At 39.6% G+C, this 23,476-nt stretch overlaps 1 protein-coding gene across 1 annotated transcript; it reads right to left on the bottom strand.

Annotated features, from left to right (window-relative positions):
• Window positions 1-231: 231 nt before the first annotated feature.
• Window positions 232-21,207, bottom strand: LOC122063479 (SNARE-interacting protein KEULE-like). The gene is made up of 5 exons (XM_042627181.1): window positions 21,132-21,207; window positions 17,325-17,375; window positions 17,115-17,211; window positions 16,904-16,936; window positions 232-441 (listed from the first exon to the last, which is right to left on the bottom strand). Exons 1-5 carry the CDS (start codon window positions 21,167-21,169, stop codon window positions 259-261), a joined length of 402 nt encoding a protein of 133 aa, XP_042483115.1. The 5' UTR covers window positions 21,170-21,207; the 3' UTR covers window positions 232-258.
• Between the last annotated feature and the right edge of the window lie 2,269 nt (window positions 21,208-23,476).

The following is a 23,476-nucleotide window of genomic DNA, read 5'->3' as shown; positions in this document are numbered from 1 at the left end:
ACAAACTGGTATACAGAAACACAAACATCCATCATCCATGATATGTTTTATGTAAAAATAAAAACTTCTAGCATTGTCAATCAGGAAAAAAAAAAAAACGCTGCTCATTGAATACCAAGCTCATCAGCATGGGTCCATATTTGATACTCAAGAACAAATTTGATATAAAACATGTGAAAGTTAAATGTTCAAGTTTTTTTTTTTGGATGAATAAATAATTCATTACCAAGGATGAATAAATAATTTGATATAAACATGTTAAATGTTCAAGTTCAACAGCAGCAAAGCAAGGAAGATGCTTTTAATCCATACCCGCAATGAAGCAAAAACTGTGGATATGCGAGTGGCCATTGTGTTCAAGCAGGCATCATAGATGCGTGAGTTCTCCACATTTTCCCCAAAAAGATCCTCTAATGCCCTCTCGTTATCAGTAATGAAACCCTGCTTGGAGGTCAAAAAAATCGATGGTGTTTTACCAAAATGAAAAACATATATCAAGGAAACAGAAATTATGTTGCCATCAAATGTAAAAATAGGGCATATTATTTGTTATCCTAGATAAAAACAGATGAACCGAAGAATTTCAAACAATTTAAAGTGAAGAAGTAGCATAGGCAGAATGATACAGAAAACAAAGGACTAGTCTCACTAAAGCCCAAATGGAGTCCAAATATGCTCACTTCCTATATAATAACGCAAGACTAATGAGAAACTAATGACACAGTTGCCTTAGCCTGGCTGGACCAGAGCAACCAACTTTGGAGACCCAAGCCAAGACCAACCCAGTTTTTTGGCCCGGGGAGGGGGGGACATAGGATGTAATCTTTATTTTATTTTATTTATTATTATTATTTTTTTAATGAATAAAAAAATTCATTACCAAATGAGAGAAGAAAATACAAGGGAAAAAAAGGTTGGGGGCAGGGGAAATAGCCCAAAAGGGCAAGCCCAACAAAGAAGGGAAAATCACCAACAAACAGGAGGGACACGCCCTACCACAGAAGGAGGAATTACATCAGGGGGTGAAATAATGGAGATGGGGAGACCCCAGGTTATAACAGTGAGTCTGCTTCATGGGGCGTCGTGAACAGTGTGATGATGGAGAGAACCAAGTTTGGAGCTAACATCAAAGTAGATGGTATTCCAAATCTTTTCAAAAGAAAAAGAGTTGGAACTTGGAAGTCCATCTACGAAGATTTAGCTCCATTCAGAAATGATTAATGGTAGCATAAAAGGAGACCTTCCCAACGGTATCACAAATGGAGGATCCAACAAAAGTCATGTCATCATAGATCCATTCTTTGCTCAAGGGAGAATTCTTCTTCTAGATGACCAGCAGCTACTAAGGACCCTCTTCCAAATGGTGAAGAGAAGAGACAGGAGAAAAAAAAATGGTCGACATCTTCAGTGCTATTCCAATAAAGAGAGCAAGAGGGGGGACCTGAATGTGCAGGTAAATGAGGAAGCACAACGTAGAAAGGAAGTTGGAGATAGCCCGCCATGCAGTGCAGCTATAGCGAGGGATGTGGCCTTTAAACCAGATAATATTGTGCCGAGGGGCAAGGGGGCCTTGTGAACGGCTGAAATCCCAAGTGAAGGCAGAGCTAAACAAACTCATGGGGAGGGGAGCCAAGAAATCTCATCCTCCCTTCCACGATGACCAGGAGGAAGGGGAGGGTAGACCAGAGATCAGCAAGTGGAGGAGGGGAGGAGGTGTGGAACCGTTCAAGATGACAGAGGCAACAAAGGCAGATCATCTCAAACTGGAGTAAATGGTCCTAGGGGTGATGATCAAGGAGAGGAGGATACCCGAGGGATGCCAAGGATCCAGCCAAAGGGAGGTCGAAGAACCATTACCAATGATACAAGAAATAGCACCAAGAGTAGTAGTTTTAGTGCTGAGAATTTTGCGCCAGATCCAAGAGGCATCCAAAGAGGGGGAAAGCAATCCAAAGGGAGTCATTCTTAAGGGGAGAGGAGTAGACCCAAGAGACCCAAATACTGTTATATTTGGAAGCGATCTTCCAGATGAGCTTGAGGATGCCCATAGTATTGACGTCCCTAATTCTTCTCAACCCCAGGCCTCCTTCCGATTTGGGAAGGAAAACTTTTGCGTAGCTAAAAAAAGGGTGAAGGAACTTAGTAGAGTCAACTCCTTTCCAAAGGAAGGAACAGAGAAGGGTCGCAATAGCTTTGGAGGTAAAAATAGGGAGGATGAATATGCCAGACCAATAAAGGCACATGGATTGGAGAACAATCTGATGAGAACTCGGCGGCCAGCATAAGGGAGAAGCTTTCCCTTCCAAAGCAATGACGAGAACTGATCCTAGTGGAGATGAGAGGCAGTCCCAACTATTTGACCGAGGAGGTTCCAAGGGAGAACCTACTAAACTCAAGGAGGCGAGCTTGAGAGGCATCAGAGACTTCCGAGAGGAAGAGACTAGATTTGAGGAGGTTGATTCAAAGACCCGAAAGGGATTCAAAGAGGTGGAAGGAGGACACAACGGAAGAGATAGAAGAGGGTTCAGCCATTGAGAAGATCATGAGGTCATCAGCGAAAGCCAGATGGGTGAACATGAGGGATTTACACTTGGGGATCGGGGAGATGAGATGCTGGTTAGTGGAAGATTTAATGTAATGGGAGAGCACCTCGACGGAAAAAGAGAAGAGGAAGGGGGAAAGGGGACAACCTTGCTTGACACCCACTGAGAAGTAGCTAGTAGGGCTTCCATTGACTAGGACAGAGAAGTGAGGAGAGGAGAGGAGATGCAAGAGTGGATCTAGTGAACAAAGGGGGAAGGACATCCGAAGTAAGACTCTAGAGATAAAATCTCATATGATGGTGTCAAAGCTTTATGGATATCGATTTTGAGGAGGGCAGTGAGACAGGAATTCCAATCAAAACTTCTGACAATCTCTTGACACATAATGATGTTATCAGCTCTGTTTCGTCCAGCAATAAAATCTGACTGATTGGGACTTGACCAAGGAGTCAATGACTAGTTAAATCCGATTTGCCAAAATTTTAGCAATGAATTTGTACAGGGAGATGAGTATGAAGCCAGGCATGGAATCAATACCTTTTTTGGGAATGAGGCAAAGGAACGTGTGGTTAACTCCTTTGGTTTCATTAAGGTCCAAGCAAAATCTTTTGATAGCATGGATTAGGTCAGATCTAATGATATCTCAATAGGAAGAGAAGAAACCCGTACTAAAACCAATAGGGCCAAGAGCTTTGTTGGATTTGTGGGAAAGGACTGCAGCTATAATCCCGTCATCGGATGAGATGGCTTGAAGGAAAGGAAAGAGATGATCAGGGATAAATTTGTTGAGCAGATCCTAGGGGAGAAGAACATGAGGGGAAGGTGAGGAGCAAAAGGCAGCTTCATATTTAATGACCTCATGATTGAGGATGGTGCCATCTTTGGGAATGAGCTAAGCTATGAGTGGGCATTGGTTATAGCTTTAAGGGATCTATGGAAGAAAGTCGAGTTAGAGTCTCCCAACTTAAGCCATTTTATTCTAGATTTTTGCCAAAGAAAGTTTCTTCCTGAGCTAAAAGAGAGGAGAATTCAAAAGAGATCGATTTCTCTTCCTTTGCCAAGGAATGGTTGTGAAGATCAAGTTGGGGCCTAGCTTGGATGATATCAAGCTTATTGCGGTAGGAAGAGACTTTAGAGGATATACTGCCAAAGGAAGAAGAGTTCCAATTTTTTAGATTTTTTTTAGGAGATGAGAAAACTTACACAGGGATGTTCCAAGCTTCTCGGACTATATGGAGGAAATCCTGATGGAGGGTCCACATGTCAAAAAATTTGCAAGTCTTAAGCCCAAAGGAGATGTGAGGTTGGAAATGGAGGGCGATAGGGGAGTGGTCAAAGATTCCAAGGAGGTCAAAACAGGCATGGGAGGAGAGAAAAGATTCAAGCCAAGCTTCGTTGACAAGGACCCTGTCCAATTTGCAACAAACTCTATAATGTGGTACTATCTTTGAAAGAATCAAATAGTAGCCAGTTGACAAGTATCTATACCCAAAGGATGGTCCAGATGCAAAAAGGAAGACAGATGAAATAAGACGACAACTAAGGAGGGAAAACAAAACAATAACTGTCAGGGGCAAAATAGTAATTTCTCCCAAAATTAGGTTCAGAAATATGGGTGATAAAGCACAAACAATTTCTGATTTCAATGGTTAACTTGAATCAATAACGAAAGCAAAACAGTAACTATTTGAAAACAAAACAATTACCTTTTTCCAGATCTTGAGAAGGGAAGTGCAGAATCAGTATTTTGCAAATATCTCAAGATCAAGCCATCAAAAATAGCTCAGATTTGAATCGATCTCCAAATTAGGGTTCTTGAATGCCTGGTCAAAATTTGAGTTTGATCGGATGGCTGAATTGCTTAATTCAGAAAAAAAGTGTGATATCCAACCTTCTATAAGACTTGAAGAAAATCAAGGAAAACATGAAGAAATTCAAGGAAAACTTTAAGGACAATACTTGTTGTTGGATGCAGACGATGATGAAAGAATAAATAAGAAAAGAAGAAATATTTTGAGATGGGATGGATGTGGGTGGGACGGTGGGATGGCTATCTCAACCTGGGCCTCTCACCCACAGCTATCACATCTGTTGAGGAATTCTTTCTCAAAATTTTGGGAGCGCAAAGCTGCAATTTCAGTAATAAATTCGTGAAATTCTGTAGCCCCTTACAAACTTATATAGATGACTCAAAACATACTCAAACACCAAAAAGGAAAGGACTAATAGACTCACCCCCAAGTTTCTCGTGGCTAGTTTTGACCACATTGAAATCACTAGCAAGGCCCCAGGAGAGAGACCAGTGTTAGGGGCAAAGATGCAAAGGTCAGACCAACAGAAAGTCTACCATGGGCGCAATTCAGAGCATAGATGACAGAAAAGAAGCAGATGGGTGACCGGAAGGGTTAGAGATGGAGAGGTGGATGGCCTAAGAAGAGGACGAAATAGCACATATATAAAGATTGACGGGATTCCACAGAATCTAGATGAGGCCATTAGAACAACGAGCATAGTTAAATAAGGACCAGGAGGGAGCTATAAAAGCCACTATATAGGGGGCATTGGGCTCAAGGACTCTAGTTTCAAGGAGGTAACACAAGTCAACATGGGAGGATCGAATGCGGGAGCGAATGATGGCATGCTTGGATGAGGAGTTTAATCCTCGAACATTCCAATTGGTCCAGGGGGTCATTTGGAGGGAGGGTGTGCAGAGGGAGCTCAAGGGAGCTGAAAAAGGGCCTATGAGGTTGGAGGCATTCTTAGGTTTCTGCCACCTGTGATATTCCTTGAGAGGAGAAGGTTGAGGAGCTCTAGGAGGCTTGGACTTGTTCTTGTAACCTTTACCCTTGATTTGTAGAACTTGGATGAGTGGGACGCTGATTCTTCTTGGTGGTTGCTGCCACAAGAGGGGATTTGGTTGTAGAGGCAAGGCAAAGGGCTCAAAAGTAGCGGAATCTTGAGAAGATGGTAGAGTGCTTGGAGGAGCATTGATCAGTTTCAAAGTGGCAATTGGAAGAGTTGTAGCGACAGGAGAGATGGCAAGGATGGAGCCTGCTGGAGAAGTAGACTAAGGATACGTAACATGGGCCTGCAGACCAAAGAGATGATGAAGCACCTTCCAATGTATTGGGGTCAAGCGGAAGGCCTGCGGGATCGAAGCGTCTCTAGAGCAGATCATAGTAGCACCTAAAGGAGCAGGAGAAACCTGGGAGGTGGCCTGCGCAGATCAAAGAGGCAAACGGCCACCTTATAAGAAGGTAGAAGGAGGATCAGAAGTAGAGATAACAGTCGGAAGGCTTGCGTTGGTCGAATCAGCATCAAGGAGGCAAGGAAGGCATGTGTTGGTCAAAGTAGCAAGAAGGTGGCTTGGAATGCTATTGGGCAAGGGAGGAGCCAACGATGGATTAGGCAGAAGACCTAAAAGATTGGATTGATGGTAGGCAAATTGGTATGAGATGTCAAGTTGGAGAGGTTGGGTTGAGTGGATGGGTGGAGGGTCAAATTGAGGGGAGTGGTCGGGTTTGGAGGTATAGGTTGGGGTTAGGACTAAGGTGGGCTAGGCCAGGGGTGGGAGGGTTAGGATTAGTTTGGTAAGAAATCAGTTTAGAAGGCGATTGGGTTAGAGTGGTTTAGAACAAAAGGAGTGAACCGGGTTAGCCAGAGTTGGTGGAAAGGTTTCTCAAAGGAGGTGTGGGGCCCTTAGGGAGGGGGAGGATGGGAGGTAAAGTAGGAGAGGAGAGGGTCATAACGGAAGGTTTGGCTATGTGACAAAGAGGATGACCAAGGGTCTAAGGCATGCTTGAGAAAGCATCCTGGCAAAGGGGATGGTGATAGAGACAATACGAAGGTTTAGCGGCGAGATCAAAGGCAGCTAGAGGCGACTGCAGGTTCAATGATCAAGGTAATAGATCCTCTTCTCCGTCAGAGCCAGATTGCGACATGAGGAAAGCGAATTTGTTGTAACCGACGGACAGAAGATGATGATCCTTTGGACCGATGGATCCAGGCTTGATAGAGGGGGAGGCATCTTTGTAGGTTTGATAGGCAGCCATGAGACTACGATTCCAATGCCCCCACTGGCGATGTTTTCTTCCACCACAAGGGCCCTGGGAAGGAGATCTAGTCTGGAGATTGACCTCAGAGGGAGCATAGACTTTTAAACTAGGATCTTCAGAGAGAGGGGCCAGGTTTGAGGCAAAGATCTTGGTGTGATGCCCAAAAGACTTGCAAATCATGAATTAAGGGGGAAACCACTTATACTCCACGGATTGCTCAAAGGAGAAGCCATATCCATCCACAATAGTAACAGAGGAAGGACAAATATGTTTAGTTGTGACCTTTATTAGATTCGAGCAAAGGCGAGTCTGTCCATGAGTTTGGTATGATGGTTCGAGAAAAGAGGTTTTCCAATAACAGATGCCGCTATATTCATCCTTTTGCACACCAAAAGTGGATGGGGGGGGGGGTTGGGGAGAGCAACCCAAATGGGGATGGATTTATGATCAACTTTGTAGAGGATGGTATATTGATCCCAATGGCACAGGAATATCGGCTTCTTCCCACTTGCCAAGGACCTCCCTTCAAAAGCAGTTACCTTGTTAGCTTCCTTTGATAAATTAAGATGAAGATCACATTGTCTAGAAGATAAGTGGACAGCAAACCAAGGAACCTCCACTATTTAGAGAGGGAGGACAACTCCCAAGGAAGTGTCCAATCAAATAGTTTTGCCATTTGAAGATTTCAGGCTCAAGTATACCCGAGGGACAAAGGCCAACCTTCTTGTCATTTAAGGTTGAGGGGGACAAAGAATAAGGGGTGACCAGCTCTGGAAGGGAGAGGGGCAGAGCTTACAACAGAAATAAGCCTAGGGGTGGTAGAGGGAGATATGGGATGGAGGTAGGAGAGGAAGGGTTCAGTAGGACTTGGGTAAGGGATGGATTCATTGATGAGGACCTTCGGAGAAGATTCGGACATGTGGAGTTTCAGAACATCTCAGGGAGGGTGGAGGAGAGGACAACATGCCAAAACTAGTTTTATTTGGAGATTCGAGGTTTTGATTGTGTTGTTATTTTATCTTATTTGGTTAGGTAGATTATGAAAGACTTAGTTTGGTAGTTTCTATATTTGAGCTATTTCCTAGTTTGTTTAGTTTCCATTTGAATTGGTTTCGGTATGCATCTTCTTCCCTCTTTCTTTCCTTCCTTTATTTCTTCCTTCTTCCCTCTTCCCATCTGGTAAGACCTCTACATCTTCTTCTTCTTCTTATCCTCTCTCTTCTCCTGTTATCCTTCTTATTTAGGTCCCTACACATATATACATATATATATATACACATATACATATATATATATATATATCATACTATCATACTATTATATAAGTGCATGTACTCATTCTTCGTGGCTAATCTTTCCCTTGACTATTTTACTCTTCATTCTTATTTAAATTCCCTCTCTTTTCTTATCATTTTTTATTCTTTTTTTATTTCTCCCAAATTGTCAGTAACCTTTCTATTTTTTAATCTAGATTTTCCTAATTTCTATTGTTTATCTTCAATTTTTCTCTCTTTCCTTTCTCAATCCTCTCCCCTAACATATCCTTCCCTCCTCTTCCTCACTCTCACGTAATTATCTCTCCATAATTATTCACCAAAAAAAAAAAAACCTCTATAATAGAGTCAAAGAGAGAACTTAGGAACATGAGTTGGTAGAGAATATCTTCCCTTTCCTTCTCTCCCCCAAACTCTCCCCTTTCCCACGATCTCCCCTCCTCTATAGTCTCCTCTCTCTCCCCCCTTAACATCTCCATAATTCTCTCTCTCTCTCTCTCTCTCTCTCCATAATTATTCATAGACAAAAAAAAAAAAAAACTCCATAATAGTCAAAGAAAGAATTTAGGATCATGGGTTGGTAGAGAATATCTTCTCTTTCCTTCTCTCTCTCAAACTCTCCCCTTGCCCACGATCTCCCCTCCTCTCTATACTCTCCTCTCTCCCCTTAAGATGGTACTAGAATTTATTGACTTTAAAAAATTACCAAATCTTTACAAACCAATGAGAGAGTTGGGAAGAGAATTTAGGAACGTGCGTTAGTAGAGAATTTTTTGGTAAATAATCTTTTTTTTTTTTTTGGTGAATAATCCATGGTAGAGAAACGGGACGTGAGATTTTTTTTTTATATATATATATACACTTTTTTGCTTTTTTCCTTCTAATTTTATCTAAATTTTTGATACTCATATATCTTCACTCTCACTCTCTCTAATCTTAAATAACCCTAATACGTCGTAACCACCATCGGAGTATACTTGGTAACTTCTCCCTCTCTCTCTCTCTCTCTCTCTCTCTCTCTCTCCAAATGGATTTGAATAGCCATTAACGACAGTTGTTCTTCTTTACAGGTTTTGCACTCCTCTATCTGTCCAGCATCTAAGATTCGTGGTAACCAGTCCCGCCAAACAGTGTCGGTTCACCATTAATGATCATTGTCTTCTTTATAAGTATCGGATTTTGCGTTCCCCTAACTCTCCTTCTTCTTCTATCATACTCTCTACTTTTCTTCCCTTTCTAAAACACTTTTCTCTCCCTTATTACCCTCACAGTAAAACTCAGTACTGCCTATACTAATTGTATGAAATGTACATAAGGTGTAAAACCGGCCATGGAACTGGGGTGTAGGCCATCATGTACAGAAGAAGTAAGTCATTCTTCATTTTACGTTGTGTGGCTTCCTCTTTGACTCCTCATCCTCCTTAGGTTGTGCTCTGGAGAACACAGAGAATGGCAATGGCATTAAACCTGGTAACAATTCAGAAGGTTCAAAGTGCCACTTGTAATTGTTGTTGTTGTTGTGTGTAACAAAAAAAAAAGTTGTAACAATCCTCTTTCGTTTTCGTCTAAAAGTTTAAATATCCTTTTATCAGAAAGTAACTATGATATTGCACGAATTTTTCTTTTTATACCCTGTTCTTTTTTCTTTTTTTAGTCACATGCTTCAACCTTCTGGTTTTTGCAAGAAAGAAATAGATAGGGAAAAGATATTCCATTGGAAAGTGGTGGTTTCAATGATGAAATTCCTATAAAGATTCTAATTCGCTTGCCATTCAAATCAATCTTCAGATTCCAATGTGTATTAAAGAGGTGGTACCGAGATTTTTAACACGTTTCAAGATCAATTCATTCCTTAAGAATGGATTTTCTCTGATTGATTTGTCTGGTAACATTAGCTCATGCTTTGACATGTGGATCCCTTTCACCCTATTCTGTCTTATCTGATGGGTTTTTTTATTTTTTTCTATTGCTTCATGTTTCTATCAAATAATTCTGCAGTGCTTTGAAGATTCTATTCTTATTAATTCCCACAATAGGTCCTGAAGTTTCTATAAATCTCACTCAATGGAGATTTATCATTTATCACATGCACAGGCCCAACACATGTGCGAGTCCTGCATTTATGCCGGCACATGGTTTTATTAGGACTAAATGGTCAACTATATGTTTTTGTTAATAGTTTTAATAAATAAAAAATCCCTTTTTTTGATTCGGTATTGTGTTACAAAATTGATTGTTGCTCTTATGTTTAACAATATAGGAGATACATAGGTTTTTTGTTCCCCGTGACAGTTGTTGAGGTTCTTTAAGGTTGTGGTGAAGAGAAGATGGAGAAGAATTATCCTGAAACAATGTCTCTCTATCCCCAATCGTGGATGACAAGAACAACAACACATAGTTAAAGACGGAATAGCAACAACATTCTCTCTCTCTCTCTCTATTGTAGTCATTCATAAGCTAATGTTTGAATTTTGTATCTAAAATTTAACCACATGTGCAGATGTGGAATGAGAGCTTCTCTTTTTATTGGCTAAAATATCTAATTTGGACCAGAGAGATTGGAGCACTTTTATTTTCTTGATTTTACAGGTATTCTAAATGATAGAAGTTGTTTTCATTGTTCAATCCTAAATTACAATAAATCAAATTTTGGAACCACTTAATGGTGGTTATGGATGTTTGTTGTATCTTTTTATGAGGATAGAGTAGTAAATTCACTACTCTTAATTGTACCTTTGTTTTTCCCCTAACAGAAGCATCATCAGGCAAAAGAGCATGTATTTTATTACTTGTGAAATATTATAGTTCAATTTTTTATTATTCCTCTTTCTTTGATCACGGATTTTATAATTTCAACATGGGTCTTTAGCTCAATTGGCAGAGTTCTTGAGTTGTGGGAAATTATTCGATACCTCAAGAGGATGGTGGTTCGAATCCACCAAGTCCCTTATCTATATTTTCACTTTATTTTCGATGGTAGTGTCATAGGAATTAGTATTTCATGATATAAAGAACCCAATAGCTTACAAAATTTAATCCCAATTTTACTTGTTTAAATTTGACTGACAATAACAATGGTGGTCTACGATCAGCTTACTCAAATAGGGGCTCCCTCCGTTGTAAAGATCTGTACATAGTCACATCTTTGATCAATTCACCTTTGTCTTTGCATAGCTTATGATTCTATTTAATTGGAAAGTAACATGAGTTTCACTCTAACATGTTCATTTCGTTATTTTTTAATTCTTTCGTGATTGATGCCTTTGTTTTAACCATGTTGTATCCTTAGAGCTTGATTTGCTCTCTCTCTCTCTCTCTCTCTCTCTCTCTCTGATGCAGACACAACTGCACTTGCCTGGTTGAACCAACATGACTGGCTTTGGAAGCCAAGAGCCAAGAAGAACCAGTCCAGCTCAGGGTTCTAGTCTAACAAGGGTTGAAAATAAATTAATCGTTTATTTTATCTTTTATTTCATGCCTTTCATTTTTCAAAAACTTGAACGCAGGATTCTTTCCTAATTTAGGCTAGTTACTATTTCAATTGAGTCATAAATTTTATGCCTTCACTTTCCTATATATTGGTTGTAACCGATGGACAAGTTCGAGTGAATTGAAGAATGAAGTGAGAATTGGTTTGGTTTTATGCTCTGCAAGAGTGTGCGCTTCCCCTTCCCCCCTGATACTCTAATCTTCCCTTCTTCTCTAGAGGCCCTCCATCAACTTGGTATCAGAGTCGAAGGATCCATCTACTTCATTCTCTTTCCCTGTTCTAACCCTTATTTCTCCTTCCCATTCTCTTTCTATTCTCTACTGAGAAGTCAGATGAAAAAAAAAAAAAAAGGTCTTTGTTGCACAAACAAAGAAGCCGAACCGCAACCCCTTCCTTTGATTTCTAGTCACAACCCCCACCGCTCCCCCTTTCAGCAGCGTCAATCACCTTTTTTCCCTAGAGTACTTCCAGACAAAAAAGAAAAAAAAAATCACAGCAACGCTCTCCGTCTTCCATCTTCTGCAAAAACCTCTCCCTTGTCTTTGATCCAAACCTTTCCCCCTCTTCTAGCGACTGGAAAAAAGAAGAAAAAGAAGAAGAAAGAAAGAAAGAAAGAAAGAAAGAAGCAGCCGAAGAGAAAGAAGTAGAAGAAGAGATTGAGAAGCAGAGAACCACAGAAAGAAATCAAACATACCGTGTTCGAACTCCAACTCCAGCCGCCTCCTTCGAAGTCATCCTTCTTGGAACCTCCATCGCAGTCCATGCCTCCTCCAAAGTCCTGCTACTACCTCAATGGCTCGATCTTCCATCTCCAGAGAAGCCTGCTAAGAAACCATCGTTGCTAGTTCTGTCTCCAAGAAGGAGACCCAATCCTTGCTTCTATCGGTTACAGTACCCACCCTTTAATTTCTATTTTCTTTTATCCCTTACTTCAATTATTATCCCTCTCTTCCTATCCTATTCTAAGTTTTCCTTGTTTTTTAACTTGCTTCCAAGATTACCCTTTACCCATTAGTAATGCTCTTATGTCCCTCATGTGTGAATTAAATCAAACTTCATCTAATTACAGCATTACCCTCAGGCAAGTGTTTTCTATTTAATTACACTTCTTCCACCCTGTCTAAAGCTTTGCCATATTTACTATTTTTCTCTCACTCTTTAAGTGTTCTTTTACTACTTTTCACCATGGCAGCCAATAGTGAAGTTCTCCAACAGATCAACGCGTATAAAGGTGAGACTGATTCAAAATTTGACATCCTCACTGAACGTGTCAATTCCCTCCATACAATGAATGACAACCATGCAAGCTTCTCTTGACCGATTGATGGCTTCAGATAAAGGAAAGAGTGCCACTCAATTTGAGGATTCTTCCAACACCACCGCACAAGATCCGTCACCACCACGACCACCACCACCACCGCCACCTCCACCTCCACCTCCACCACCATATGGAACTTGTAGATATGATGATTATGGAGCAGAAAGAGCAGCAAAACCAGATGTCCTTGATTTTTATGGAGATAATAATCCAGAGTTATACCTTCACTGGATTCACAGCTTAGAAACCTTCTTCAGATGGTACGAATTGACTGAGGCCCAAAAGGCCTTTATTTGCAGAGGCTAAACTGAAAGGCATGGCCTTAGTCTAGTCAGTCAAGCAACAACAACAGAACTAAACCCGAGGCATTGGGTTAGTCACTACTTGGGGTCATGAACCGGAGATTTAGCCTCCTGATTACAAGCAACGCATGCACCTCAGGTTTGCACAGTTGAAATAGGAAAATCTGACTGTTGAAGAGTATGTTACTAGATTTTATTATTTTGCCACTCATTCTTATTTTGAGTGGGATGAAAAAGTATTGATGGCACAATTTCACAATGGTTTGAACCCTCAAATTAGTGTTGCCCTTGCATCCAATCAATTACCTACAATGGAAGATGACGACATGACGTACAAGTAACGTATCATGTTGAGCCATTGAGGAAAGTATGAAACATCCCTACAATCGAAGAACTTTCATAAATGCTTTTCCTAGGGGTACTAGTTCCATTCAGTAGTAGCCTTCTACCCTAGAAAACTCATTTAGCAAACCACAGGCTAGTGCTTCATCTATGACATCTTCACGTCCAAGCTGGCCATATTCTCCACCTTGACATGCTCCTAACATAGTGACATATCATCTTCACGGTCCACTTGTCCATACTCTCCCCATCAGCGTGGTTCAAATAAACCTTTTGAGGCAACAAAGTTTACAGTTCGGTGCTACTCGTGCGATTAGGACATATCAGTGCTCAATGTCCCAGTTGTTTGGTTGCTTTTATTGTTAAGGATTCTCCTATACCGTATATTCCTGAAGAGCAACTTGGTTCCGACACAATTGATTTAAGGAAAGAGCGGGCGTCAAGTGAAGTCCCTAATACTCCCAATGATAAGGACCCACATCCTTTTTTTGTCATTCGTAATGTGTTGACCACTCAGAAAGTCACTGAAGATGAAGATTGGTGCTGCAATAGTATTTTCCAGACTCGTGTGAAGTCCAAACTCCAATGACCAACTGCTAACCTTGGTCATTGATGGAGGAAGTTGCACTAACGTTTTCTCTTAAGAAATTGTTCGTAAGTTGGGATTAAAGACAGAGCCACGTCCAAATCCCTGCAAAATTGCTTGGGTGAACAACATTAATCTCAAGATCACTAGATAAGTGTTTGGTCACATATTCTATTGGTGGAGTTAAGACTACAGTCCAATACGACGTCCTTTTGAAGGTGTGCTATATCCTTCTTGGTCGACTGTGGTTATTATACAAGAAAGTCCAACATTGTGGTTACGCCAATACCTATGCTTTCAAGCATGACAACAAGACTCTAATTTATCCTGGCAAAGATTTCCCTAAAATTAAGCTCAAGATGATGGTGGGATCGTTCCTCATTCAGCGTATTCCTTCATATGGTCTCTTTGGTCCTTTTCTGAACTGGACAGATTTTCAGAGGAGGAGAGTTGATGCAAACACGACTGCATTTGCCTGGTTGGACTAGCATGACCGGCTTTGGAAGCCAAGAAGAACTAGTCCATCCCAGGGTTTTGGTCCAAGGGTTGGAACTAAATTAATAGCTTATTTTGTCTTTTATTTCATGCCTTTTTCTTTTCCAAACTTGAATGTAGGATTGTTTCTTAATTTAGACTAGTTACTATTTCAATTGAGTTTCTATGTCTTTATTTTCCTATATATTGGTTGTAACCGATGGACAAGTTAGAGTGAATTGAAGAACAAAGTGATAATTGGTTTGGTTTTACGCTCTATGAGAGTGTGTGCTCCCCCCCCCCCCCCCCCAATACTCTGATCTTCCTCTTCTTCTCTAGAGGCCCTCCATCACTCTCTGGCGCCATTTGAAAGTATGGAAGACGTAGTTGCTAATTGGGTCAAACCTTATTGAACCTAATTTAGTTTCAAATGTTGTAAAATAATGCATTATTAAAATCTCTCTCCCTGTGTTTTTCCCCTTGAAACAAATTTTGTTACATCACTTTCTCCACCATCAACTTCCTCACTCTCTCTATCAAACTATTTAGGTGATCTTTGTATTCATGTTTCTTTTGCTTTTGATATTTTAGCCATTGGGTAACATTGTAAGCTGGGGTTGTGACAACCATAGTTGCCACGGCGCCAAGGCGAACCAAGGCGTTGGAGGGTTGTCTAAGCGTTTAGGCGAGAAGGCGGCCCCGCCTTAAGGCAAACAAGGTGACCAAGTGGTACTTTTTATTTTCCCTATTTTCTAACATTATTTAGTAAGCTAAATATACCTTGTATCATAAAAAATCAACATTAAGCCACATCAAGTCATTAAAAATCAATATTTAGCCACATCAAATCATAGAAAATCAACATTAAGTCACGTTAAATCATAAAAAAATCAATATTTAAAGAAATTATCTTGTTCTATAATAAGTTTAATTGGTCAAAAGATTTTATTTTTACATAGGACGTTTTGTATTAGATATGACATAAAACCAGCTTTCCAACAAGTCTAAGATTACTTAAATTTGAGTTGTAATGATAAAGTTATGCTCCCGTCAAACTTATTTTAAAGCGAATGTTGTTAAAATCGCATGAATGAAAATAATTTTATGGATATCAAAACAAAAAATTATTTTACTAGACTTTTGATTTTTAGCAATGTTCTAACATGATAGGATTTATAAATTTTCATAATTGAGAAAAAACCCCAGCATTTAAAAGTTGAAAATTGCCCCTATAACCAAAATCCAATTTTTGTTCTTGGACTAGGAGGTTGAATTTTTATCCTTTTGAAATTTGATTTTTAAACTATTTTTATTGGATTCAAATAGGGGGTATCTGCTTATTTATAAATAAAAATATTTTAAGTAAATGATCATTTACTTAAATGATATTTGGCATAAATAAGTGCAAAAACAACAAGGCGACATGCAGTACAATAAGGTGACTATCGCCTAAGCCTAAGCCCCAGGAAAACTGCCTGGACACCAAGTCATCACCTTGGCGATGCCTTGACAACTATGGTGACAACTAAATCACTGCATGTAAGCTAGGGATATTTTAGTTTGAATCAGGAACGTTGGCTCTATCCCATGAGACTTATATCGCCCTTATTGCAATTTTTGTACACATAAACACACTAAAAAAAATATATACATATCACGCTCACCTTGTTCTGTTACCTGTTCTTACCTTGTTTCTAATAGAGTGAGCAGTCCTAACTTTTGAAATCCAAATTTAGTAGGGATTCATTGGCTTGGCCTGAAAATTGGGGGTTTGAAACCACATATAGTGGCTGTTGACTAACCTCCAGGCCTGGGTTCAGGTCCTTCGATCTATCTCTTGTTTCAGGTTCTTTTAAAAAAGATACTTAGTGATCTTGGAAGGGTTGGTGGTAGCGATTCATTGCTTGAAGTTTCACATCGATTGGGCTTCTCAGTTCTCACAATAGAGATCCTTTCTTCGAAACGCTTCCCCTTCTACTGCTGGTTCGTTGGACAGAGGTTGAAGACAAGCCCTCGTCACCTTCCCCTCCACAATATTAACTTAAAGGCTAATTCCCTACCATTTATTCAATGTAACTCTTGTCCTAAGTTTGTATTTAGTTCCAAAATTACCCCTCTTCACTTATGTAATGCCTTTCACTTATTTGTTCCCCTATTTTGTAACATTGAACTTTCACTAAATTATAGCACTGCCACTACATACATCATTTGAGTTTTCAATTGCTATTCTACAATTATCAAGTGCTGGACAGCAATAAAATTTGCAGATTTTCCATTATTCATAATATTTGTATTGTTTAAGTGTTTGGGGTGGGTCCAAAGCGATCCAAACTGGGTTTTGGAACCCCAGATTGCACCAACTAAAAAATATGAAAAGTTCCATATGTCAATCTTTCCAAGTCTCAGACTATATGAATTCATAGAACTCCTTCAATCTCCATATAAAATACATATCTCTCCATATAAAATACATATCAGGCACAAAGTTGAAAAGAAGTACAGAAAGAATCACCCAATACCTGACTGTCTATGGCAAAGTACTCCAAATTCATCTGCATTTCTCAAACAAACGAGAGAAAAAAAAAAATCACCAACAAATATACAAGACTTTTTTCCAATAGATAAAAAAGCAAAACATATTAAGTATATAAACTGTTAGAAAACAATATAAAAGATGAGGACTGTGGATTTCCGATATCTGAAATGCACGAGAAAACAGTAGATTTTGACCTCTCTCAAAGCACCTATACGAGGTAATACACTTGTATCATTCTTGATGCGGTTAACCAATTCTTTTGAAACAGAAGAACTGAAGAAGACAAATGCCCTGTGAAAAAAGATTAACATTTAAAGTATAGAAATATGAACAAAACTCAGTTGACAGTTCCAGAAGATAGAGCCCCAAGAGACAGATGACAAAAAGAAAGAGAGCAAACGTACTTCTTGTACAAAGGCACTCTTCCCGACATGTCAGATAAGAACATGACAACACTGCATCACCAAAAAGACATACAGAAAAGGTCCCAATCTTATTAGTACTTGAAATAAAACCAAAGCATACCTATGTGTAGAGGTAATAATTGTAACAATTGGTCAAATACTCAGATCAGGTTTGAGTATTAATGATAGCAGCTGGGTAGCCTGGGTCCCAACTCAGACTGTCCCAAATTAAAAAAGGGTTGGCAAGGCCCTGCATAGAAATCATTGGAAGGCAGAATCTCCACCAAGACAAAAATGGACTTGCAATTAGGCAGCGCACAACCTAGGAAATGAAAGCAGTTTTGGAGATCATAAGGATGAGATTTCCCTCATCCAGGTATAAAGCTGATGTAACAGCTCTTGCCAACTCTGTTTTTCAGATTGGCTAAATCATTCAAAGACACCACGGTCTAAAGCTTATGTACCAGCTCCTGCCAACTGTTTTCAAATTGACTAAATCATCCTAAGAGTGGCATCACGAGATTACAGATGCAGAAGTTGGAATCTGGCGTGTGGCAGGGACTGAGATTCAAGACGGTTAAAAAAATGGATTCAGGTACTTGTCTCCTGGCATAACATGTGAATTTATCATTTGTAACCAAAAGAACTTTTATTTAGGAAGAATGCAAACAATGGGAAAATACAAAGCCCAAGAGAGAACAACACCCCCACCCCCAAACCCCACACCCCCCCCCCCCAAAAAAAAAAAAAAAGATACATGCAGATCCTGCATAATAAAAACACAAATGAATAATATTTGCTACCACAAAACTTATGCGGAGGCATATTGTTAATGAGTCTACATTTATTATAGTGTCTAGGGTCATTGCACATGTCTCATATGCTAGATAAGTATTGAGTCATCCTTAGCTAGCATTCCATATTTGTAATCATTCTCCATCTATAAAAAAAGTTGTGACCTTTATTCGATAAGCGAAATCATTCTCTGGCATCTCTCTTCTCAACTTATATGCTAGATCATTTGCAATGCAAAAGAAACAAGGCCAACGAAGAAAATGAAATATAGGAATGTCACTCTAGAATCATGAAGCATCAGAATCTGGTGGTCTCTGACACATGTCATCCATTAATAATCATCAACACACCGCTGCATAAGAGATAATAATCATACAAGTAACCATACCACTAGCTACCATATTGGATTTTGGATCATAACATTATTACACATCTTGGACTAGTAGCAGACAGAAGACTAGGCATACCTTATAATTCTCTAATTTAATTTAGACCTCATAGGTTTTAATAGTCTTTTCAGAATGGCTCCTTCAGTATAATTAGTTCGTTTTCTATGAAATGTAATGGTATCACTGAGAATGAAACAACCTCAATTTTAAGTTTCGGATCATTGCCAGCTTTTAGGTTTCAAGTCAGTCAGTTGGACAGATCTTCCAGTTGTGGGAACGGTAGGTGCATGACTTGAGTAATGGAATGGGATTGGTTTGAGGCTTTGAGCTTCTGGATTCCATTTTAGGTGACTTTTCTTCGTGATTGTTATTTGGATCAAGAAAGTGTGGTTTCATTGTGTATAAGAGCCTCATGTGTATGGGAGATAAGAGGAACTCTGAAAACAATTAGAAAACAAAATATATCAGAGTCGGTTGAGGTATTGGTTGTGATCTTAGGGATGTAAATGGAATTCAAAATCTGATAACCAGAGTTCTTAATCTTAGTATCCCAATAATCCACTAGCATTCCCAAATGTTACTTCCTGGTAAAGCTCTTTTTTTTTAAACTTAAACAGAAGACATTCACTCCCTTCCCCCAAACATTCTACCTCAGCCCATTGATATTCCAGGACAATCTATGACTCAATTCAAAAATATTCCAAATAGATTTAATCATGAAAATCTAGTCCCTAAATCACCACGAATTGGTGTAGCATGGCAGCCCAAATGCAAACAAATAATATTTAACTACCTGGCTTTTCTTCCACTTGGTTCAAAAGGATGTATTACAAGGAAAATCCTATCTAGAGCCACAGCTTTGGGAATTTGGAAGAAAAATAGGAGAATTTCCAAAGGCAAAAAATGAGGTCCCTATGTAAAATCTATTAAAAAAAAAATCTAGTATGATAGGTTTTGACTCCAAGTAGTTTAAGGTGTTGAGCGTAGTGGCTTTAGAGAGAGAGGGTTTCAGGTTTTCAGCTACATTTTTAGGAATTCATTAGGTGTTCTCAGTTCTGTTAAAGGTGCTAATTGGATCTACATTGGCTTTTTATCAAATGTGATAGAAAACAAGTAGAAGGGATTTTCTATAAGAATTCAAGCAGTTCCATTAAAGTGGCAGATATGAGTATCCACACTAATCTCCTTAATTCCAATGGGAAGGGTTTTGACTATAAAGACAATAGATGTTTAAATAATGAAAAAGCTCCAAACTATATGAACCAGAACTGACTGGAAGAAGCATGATGCAGAATTCCAACAAGAAGAGAAGAAAGGCCTTTTGTTTTGGGCTTGCTTCAGTTTTTTGGGTCCAACCGAACCTATGGTTCCAGTTTGGTTTAAATTAGGCTTAAATTGAGAGTTTGAATGCCCAATGGTCATATGGGCCATAGGCTTTGTTCTTTTGGGCATTCTATTGTAATAGACCAATTTTATAAGCCCGAATATTCGGGATTTAGGTCCTATACGTGATTAAGTAGTTACTTCTTATTTTCTCAATAGATTAAATTGTTAACTCATTAGCAACGTAGTAGTTTCTATTTTGGTTTTGTCTCTTTCCTTTTTGTGCTATAACAAATACTTTTTTGTCACTTTCCTAATGGATATATTTACAAAAGTAATTTTTTGGTCCAACAGCTCTCACTCAGCAAATGACCCCCTCCGCCGTCGACAGTGAGGTTCTCTTCCAATTCACACACCCCCTTTCCCGACTTCCCCCACTCAATTGGCAGTCACACCCAGCAGCTTAGAGCCAGCTCTCAAGTGCAACGGAGACACAACCAGGGCTTGAGGCAAATATAGCAGGATGGTGATCTGCAAAATCTCGAGCAAAGCTAGCCTTGTTGGTGTGTCAACAGAAGGTTTCGCAACCTACATAACTGGTGGCTTGCTTACCAAGCCATCCTAGCAAGCTCTTCCGGTTCGATTAGTACTACATCCATAAGACCACTCGACCGATCTCATCTATATCCTGCGCGGTTCCACCCCTTAGCGGGAGCTGCTCTATTTCTCTCAAAAGAGAAGGGAAATTGTCACTGCTTATGGACCCGAACCTGGGTGATCAATCCATGACCAAGATGAACTTGGGTGAAACTAATTGGAGGTCCAAACCGACTTAGGTTTACAACTAAACCTAGAAATCGATCACTTATCCAATTTGAGTACCTCTACGGGATAAGACCTCAACAGAAAACTGAAGAGTAATGGCAGCAAGTGATTAGAGTTCAGTAGTTCCTCATATCAAACTATTGACTCTAGAGATATGGTAATATGGAGCGAAAAAGAGATATGAGTTAATATATGTTCGAAAGTCGAAAATATCATAAGAAAATCCTAACACTAAAAAAGGCCCTTCAATTACAGAATTGAAATCAAGAATGGAATTTCTTATAATTATAAGATTTTTTCTAATCTTTTAAAAGATGCCGTCACCTTCACTGCTCTCACTCCATATGAACTTAAGTTCCATTTTTCACAAATGCACTAACTACAATACCATATTTTAACAGAGAAAGAAAGTACACAGTTCCTCTCACAAGGAAACTAGGAAAAATGGATAGAAACAAATTATAAACATAATTACTTCTCTTTTGTTGGCTGGATGAAGTATATAGCGTCCATTGAGGGCAATGGTTGTCTTCGCCTGAAAAGGTCTTCCACCACTGCAAGAATGTTTGGAAAAGCAGCAAGCATTAACCAAAACTGAGAGACTCTAAATTCAAAAAAGGAAGAGGCTTCAGAGCTCATTTACAATTCAAAATGAAGAGGAACAAAAACAAAAATGAGAGCTTGCTGGAAACACATGCTAACTGTTTGGAAACTCATGATATTTTAGTAATACGTAATATTTCCATAATCACCAAAGTATAACAAAAATTCGAGACCACAAGAGAAGCAAAACTCATCAATTCAAAGGTACTCATTGGCGTCCAACTTCACAGTTAGAACTAAATACTACAAACCTATCTATTGAATTGAATAAGAGCCAAGGAAGATGAAACATAGATGGCCAAGATTAACACCGACTTTTTTCCTTCTACAAATAGCAGTACAACAAGTGACAGTTATCTACAGTAATTTAACTACCGTCTACTCGTGGGTTCAAAAACCAAAACATTATCCAAGAATAGAGGTTAAGAAAACATTTAAATAAGTTTATTTTCATTGCTTTATTGTTTCTAGAAAAGAAAAATAGGTACATACACAGAAAAGGGTTATTCATAATGGTTGCCAATGTCAGGCCCATAATTAGACCCAAGGACCCAAAAGGAAAAAAGGCACAGCCAAATCAGGCCTATAATTAGGCCCAACAAATAGAGAAGACCTAGCTCTCTCTCTTTAAAACAAGACAGATTATATGGATGCTCTCTTCAAATTTCACATCATCCACTGCATACAAGCATAAATTGGATGGTATTCACAATCCTCCCCACCATCTAGTGATGGAGAACCTTTAGGGAAGAAAGGGAAATCAGAGTAGAGAGGAGGAAAAAGGAGAATCACACTCAACACATTCATTCAATAATCAAAATCACTCTCTAAATCTTCAATCGATTACAGCCAATATATAGGAAAATAGGAACATGAAATTAGAAACTAGCCTAAACTAGGAAACAACTATAAAAAGGAAACCAAAGCAAGGAAGTAAATCCTACTCCTACGTTCAAGTCTGGAAAATAAAAGCATGAAATAAAATACTAAGTAAACTACTAATTTTATTTCCAACCTTTGTTGGACCAAAACCCTGGGCTGGACCAGTTCTTCTTGGCTCTTGGCTTCCAAAGCCGGTCATGCTGGTCCAACCAAGAAAGGGCAGCCGTATCTGCATCAACTCTCCTCCTCTGAAAAGAACTCGACTCCGTCGAGTAAGGGAAAGGACCGAGGAGACCGTCTGAAGGAATACGCTGAATGAGGAATGATCCCACCATCTTCTTGAGCTTAATTTCAGGGAGATCTTTGGCAAGGTGAAACTTCATAGTCTTGTTGGCATGCTTGAAGGCATAGGTATTGGCATAGCCACAATGCTGTACTTTCTTATCAAACAACCAAGGTCGACCAAAAAGAATATGGCACACCTTCAGAGGGAGGACATCACATTGGATTGTATCCTTAAATCCACCAATAGAATATGTGACCAAGCACTTATCTGTGATTTTGAGATTAGTGTTGTTCACCCAAGCAACCTTGTAAGGATTAGGATGTGGTTCTGTATTCAATCCCAGCTTACGAACAGCGTCTTCAGAGACAACATTAGTGCAACTGCCTCCATCAATGACCAAGGTTAGCAACTGATCATTGCACTTCACACGAGTCTGAAAAATACTACTGCGGCGCCAATCTTCATTTTCAGTGGCCTTTTGAGTGGTCAACACATGACGAATGACATAAAAAGGATGTTGGTCATCGTCACTAAGAGTGTCATTGACTTCACCTGTTGCACGCTCTTCTCTTAAATCAACTGTGTCAGAACCAAGTTGCTCTTCGGGAATATATGGTATAGGAGAATCCTTATCAATAAAAGCAACCAAACGGCTGGGACATTGGGCACTGATATGTCCAAATCCATGGCATGTGTAGCACCGAACTGTAAATTTTGAAGAATCAGAAGGTTTATCTAAACCACGCCGAGGGGGTGAATATGGGCGAGTAGGCCGTGAAGATGACATTTCAGAAACATGTCGAGGTGGAGAATACGGCCGACTAGGTCGTGAAGAAGCTATAGATGTAGCACTTGCCTGTGACTTGCTAGATGACCTCTCTTGGGTAGGAGACTGTTGCCAAACGGAACTAGTACCTTGAGAAAAAGTATCTGCAAAATTTCTCCGGTTGTATGGGCGTTTCAGACTTTCCTCAACCTGATATGCTACTTGTACGGCGTCTTCCATTGTAGGTAGTCGACTAGATGCAAGGGCAGCGCTAAGTTGAGGG

This window comes from Macadamia integrifolia, unplaced genomic scaffold (assembly GCF_013358625.1).
Source record: "Macadamia integrifolia cultivar HAES 741 unplaced genomic scaffold, SCU_Mint_v3 scaffold1338, whole genome shotgun sequence".
Lineage (NCBI taxonomy): Eukaryota > Viridiplantae > Streptophyta > Magnoliopsida > Proteales > Proteaceae > Macadamia > Macadamia integrifolia.
The sequence above is the reverse complement of the archived record's forward strand: the minus strand, read 5'-3'. Positions and strand labels throughout refer to the sequence as shown.

What these genes read in the sequence shown, in the direction of transcription:
- LOC122063479 (XM_042627181.1), bottom strand. Translation starts at nt 21,169, where the DNA reads ATGGACGCTATATACTTCATCCAGCCAACAAAAGAGAA. An exon ending in ATCCAGCCAACAAAAGAGAA is followed by an intron (nt 17,376 to 21,131) that starts GTAATTATGTTT and finishes TTGGTGATGCAG; the next exon opens with TGTTGTCATGTTCTTATCTG. An exon ending in GTATAGGTGCTTTGAGAGAG is followed by an intron (nt 16,937 to 17,114) that starts GTCAAAATCTAC and finishes TGAGAAATGCAG; the next exon opens with ATGAATTTGGAGTACTTTGC.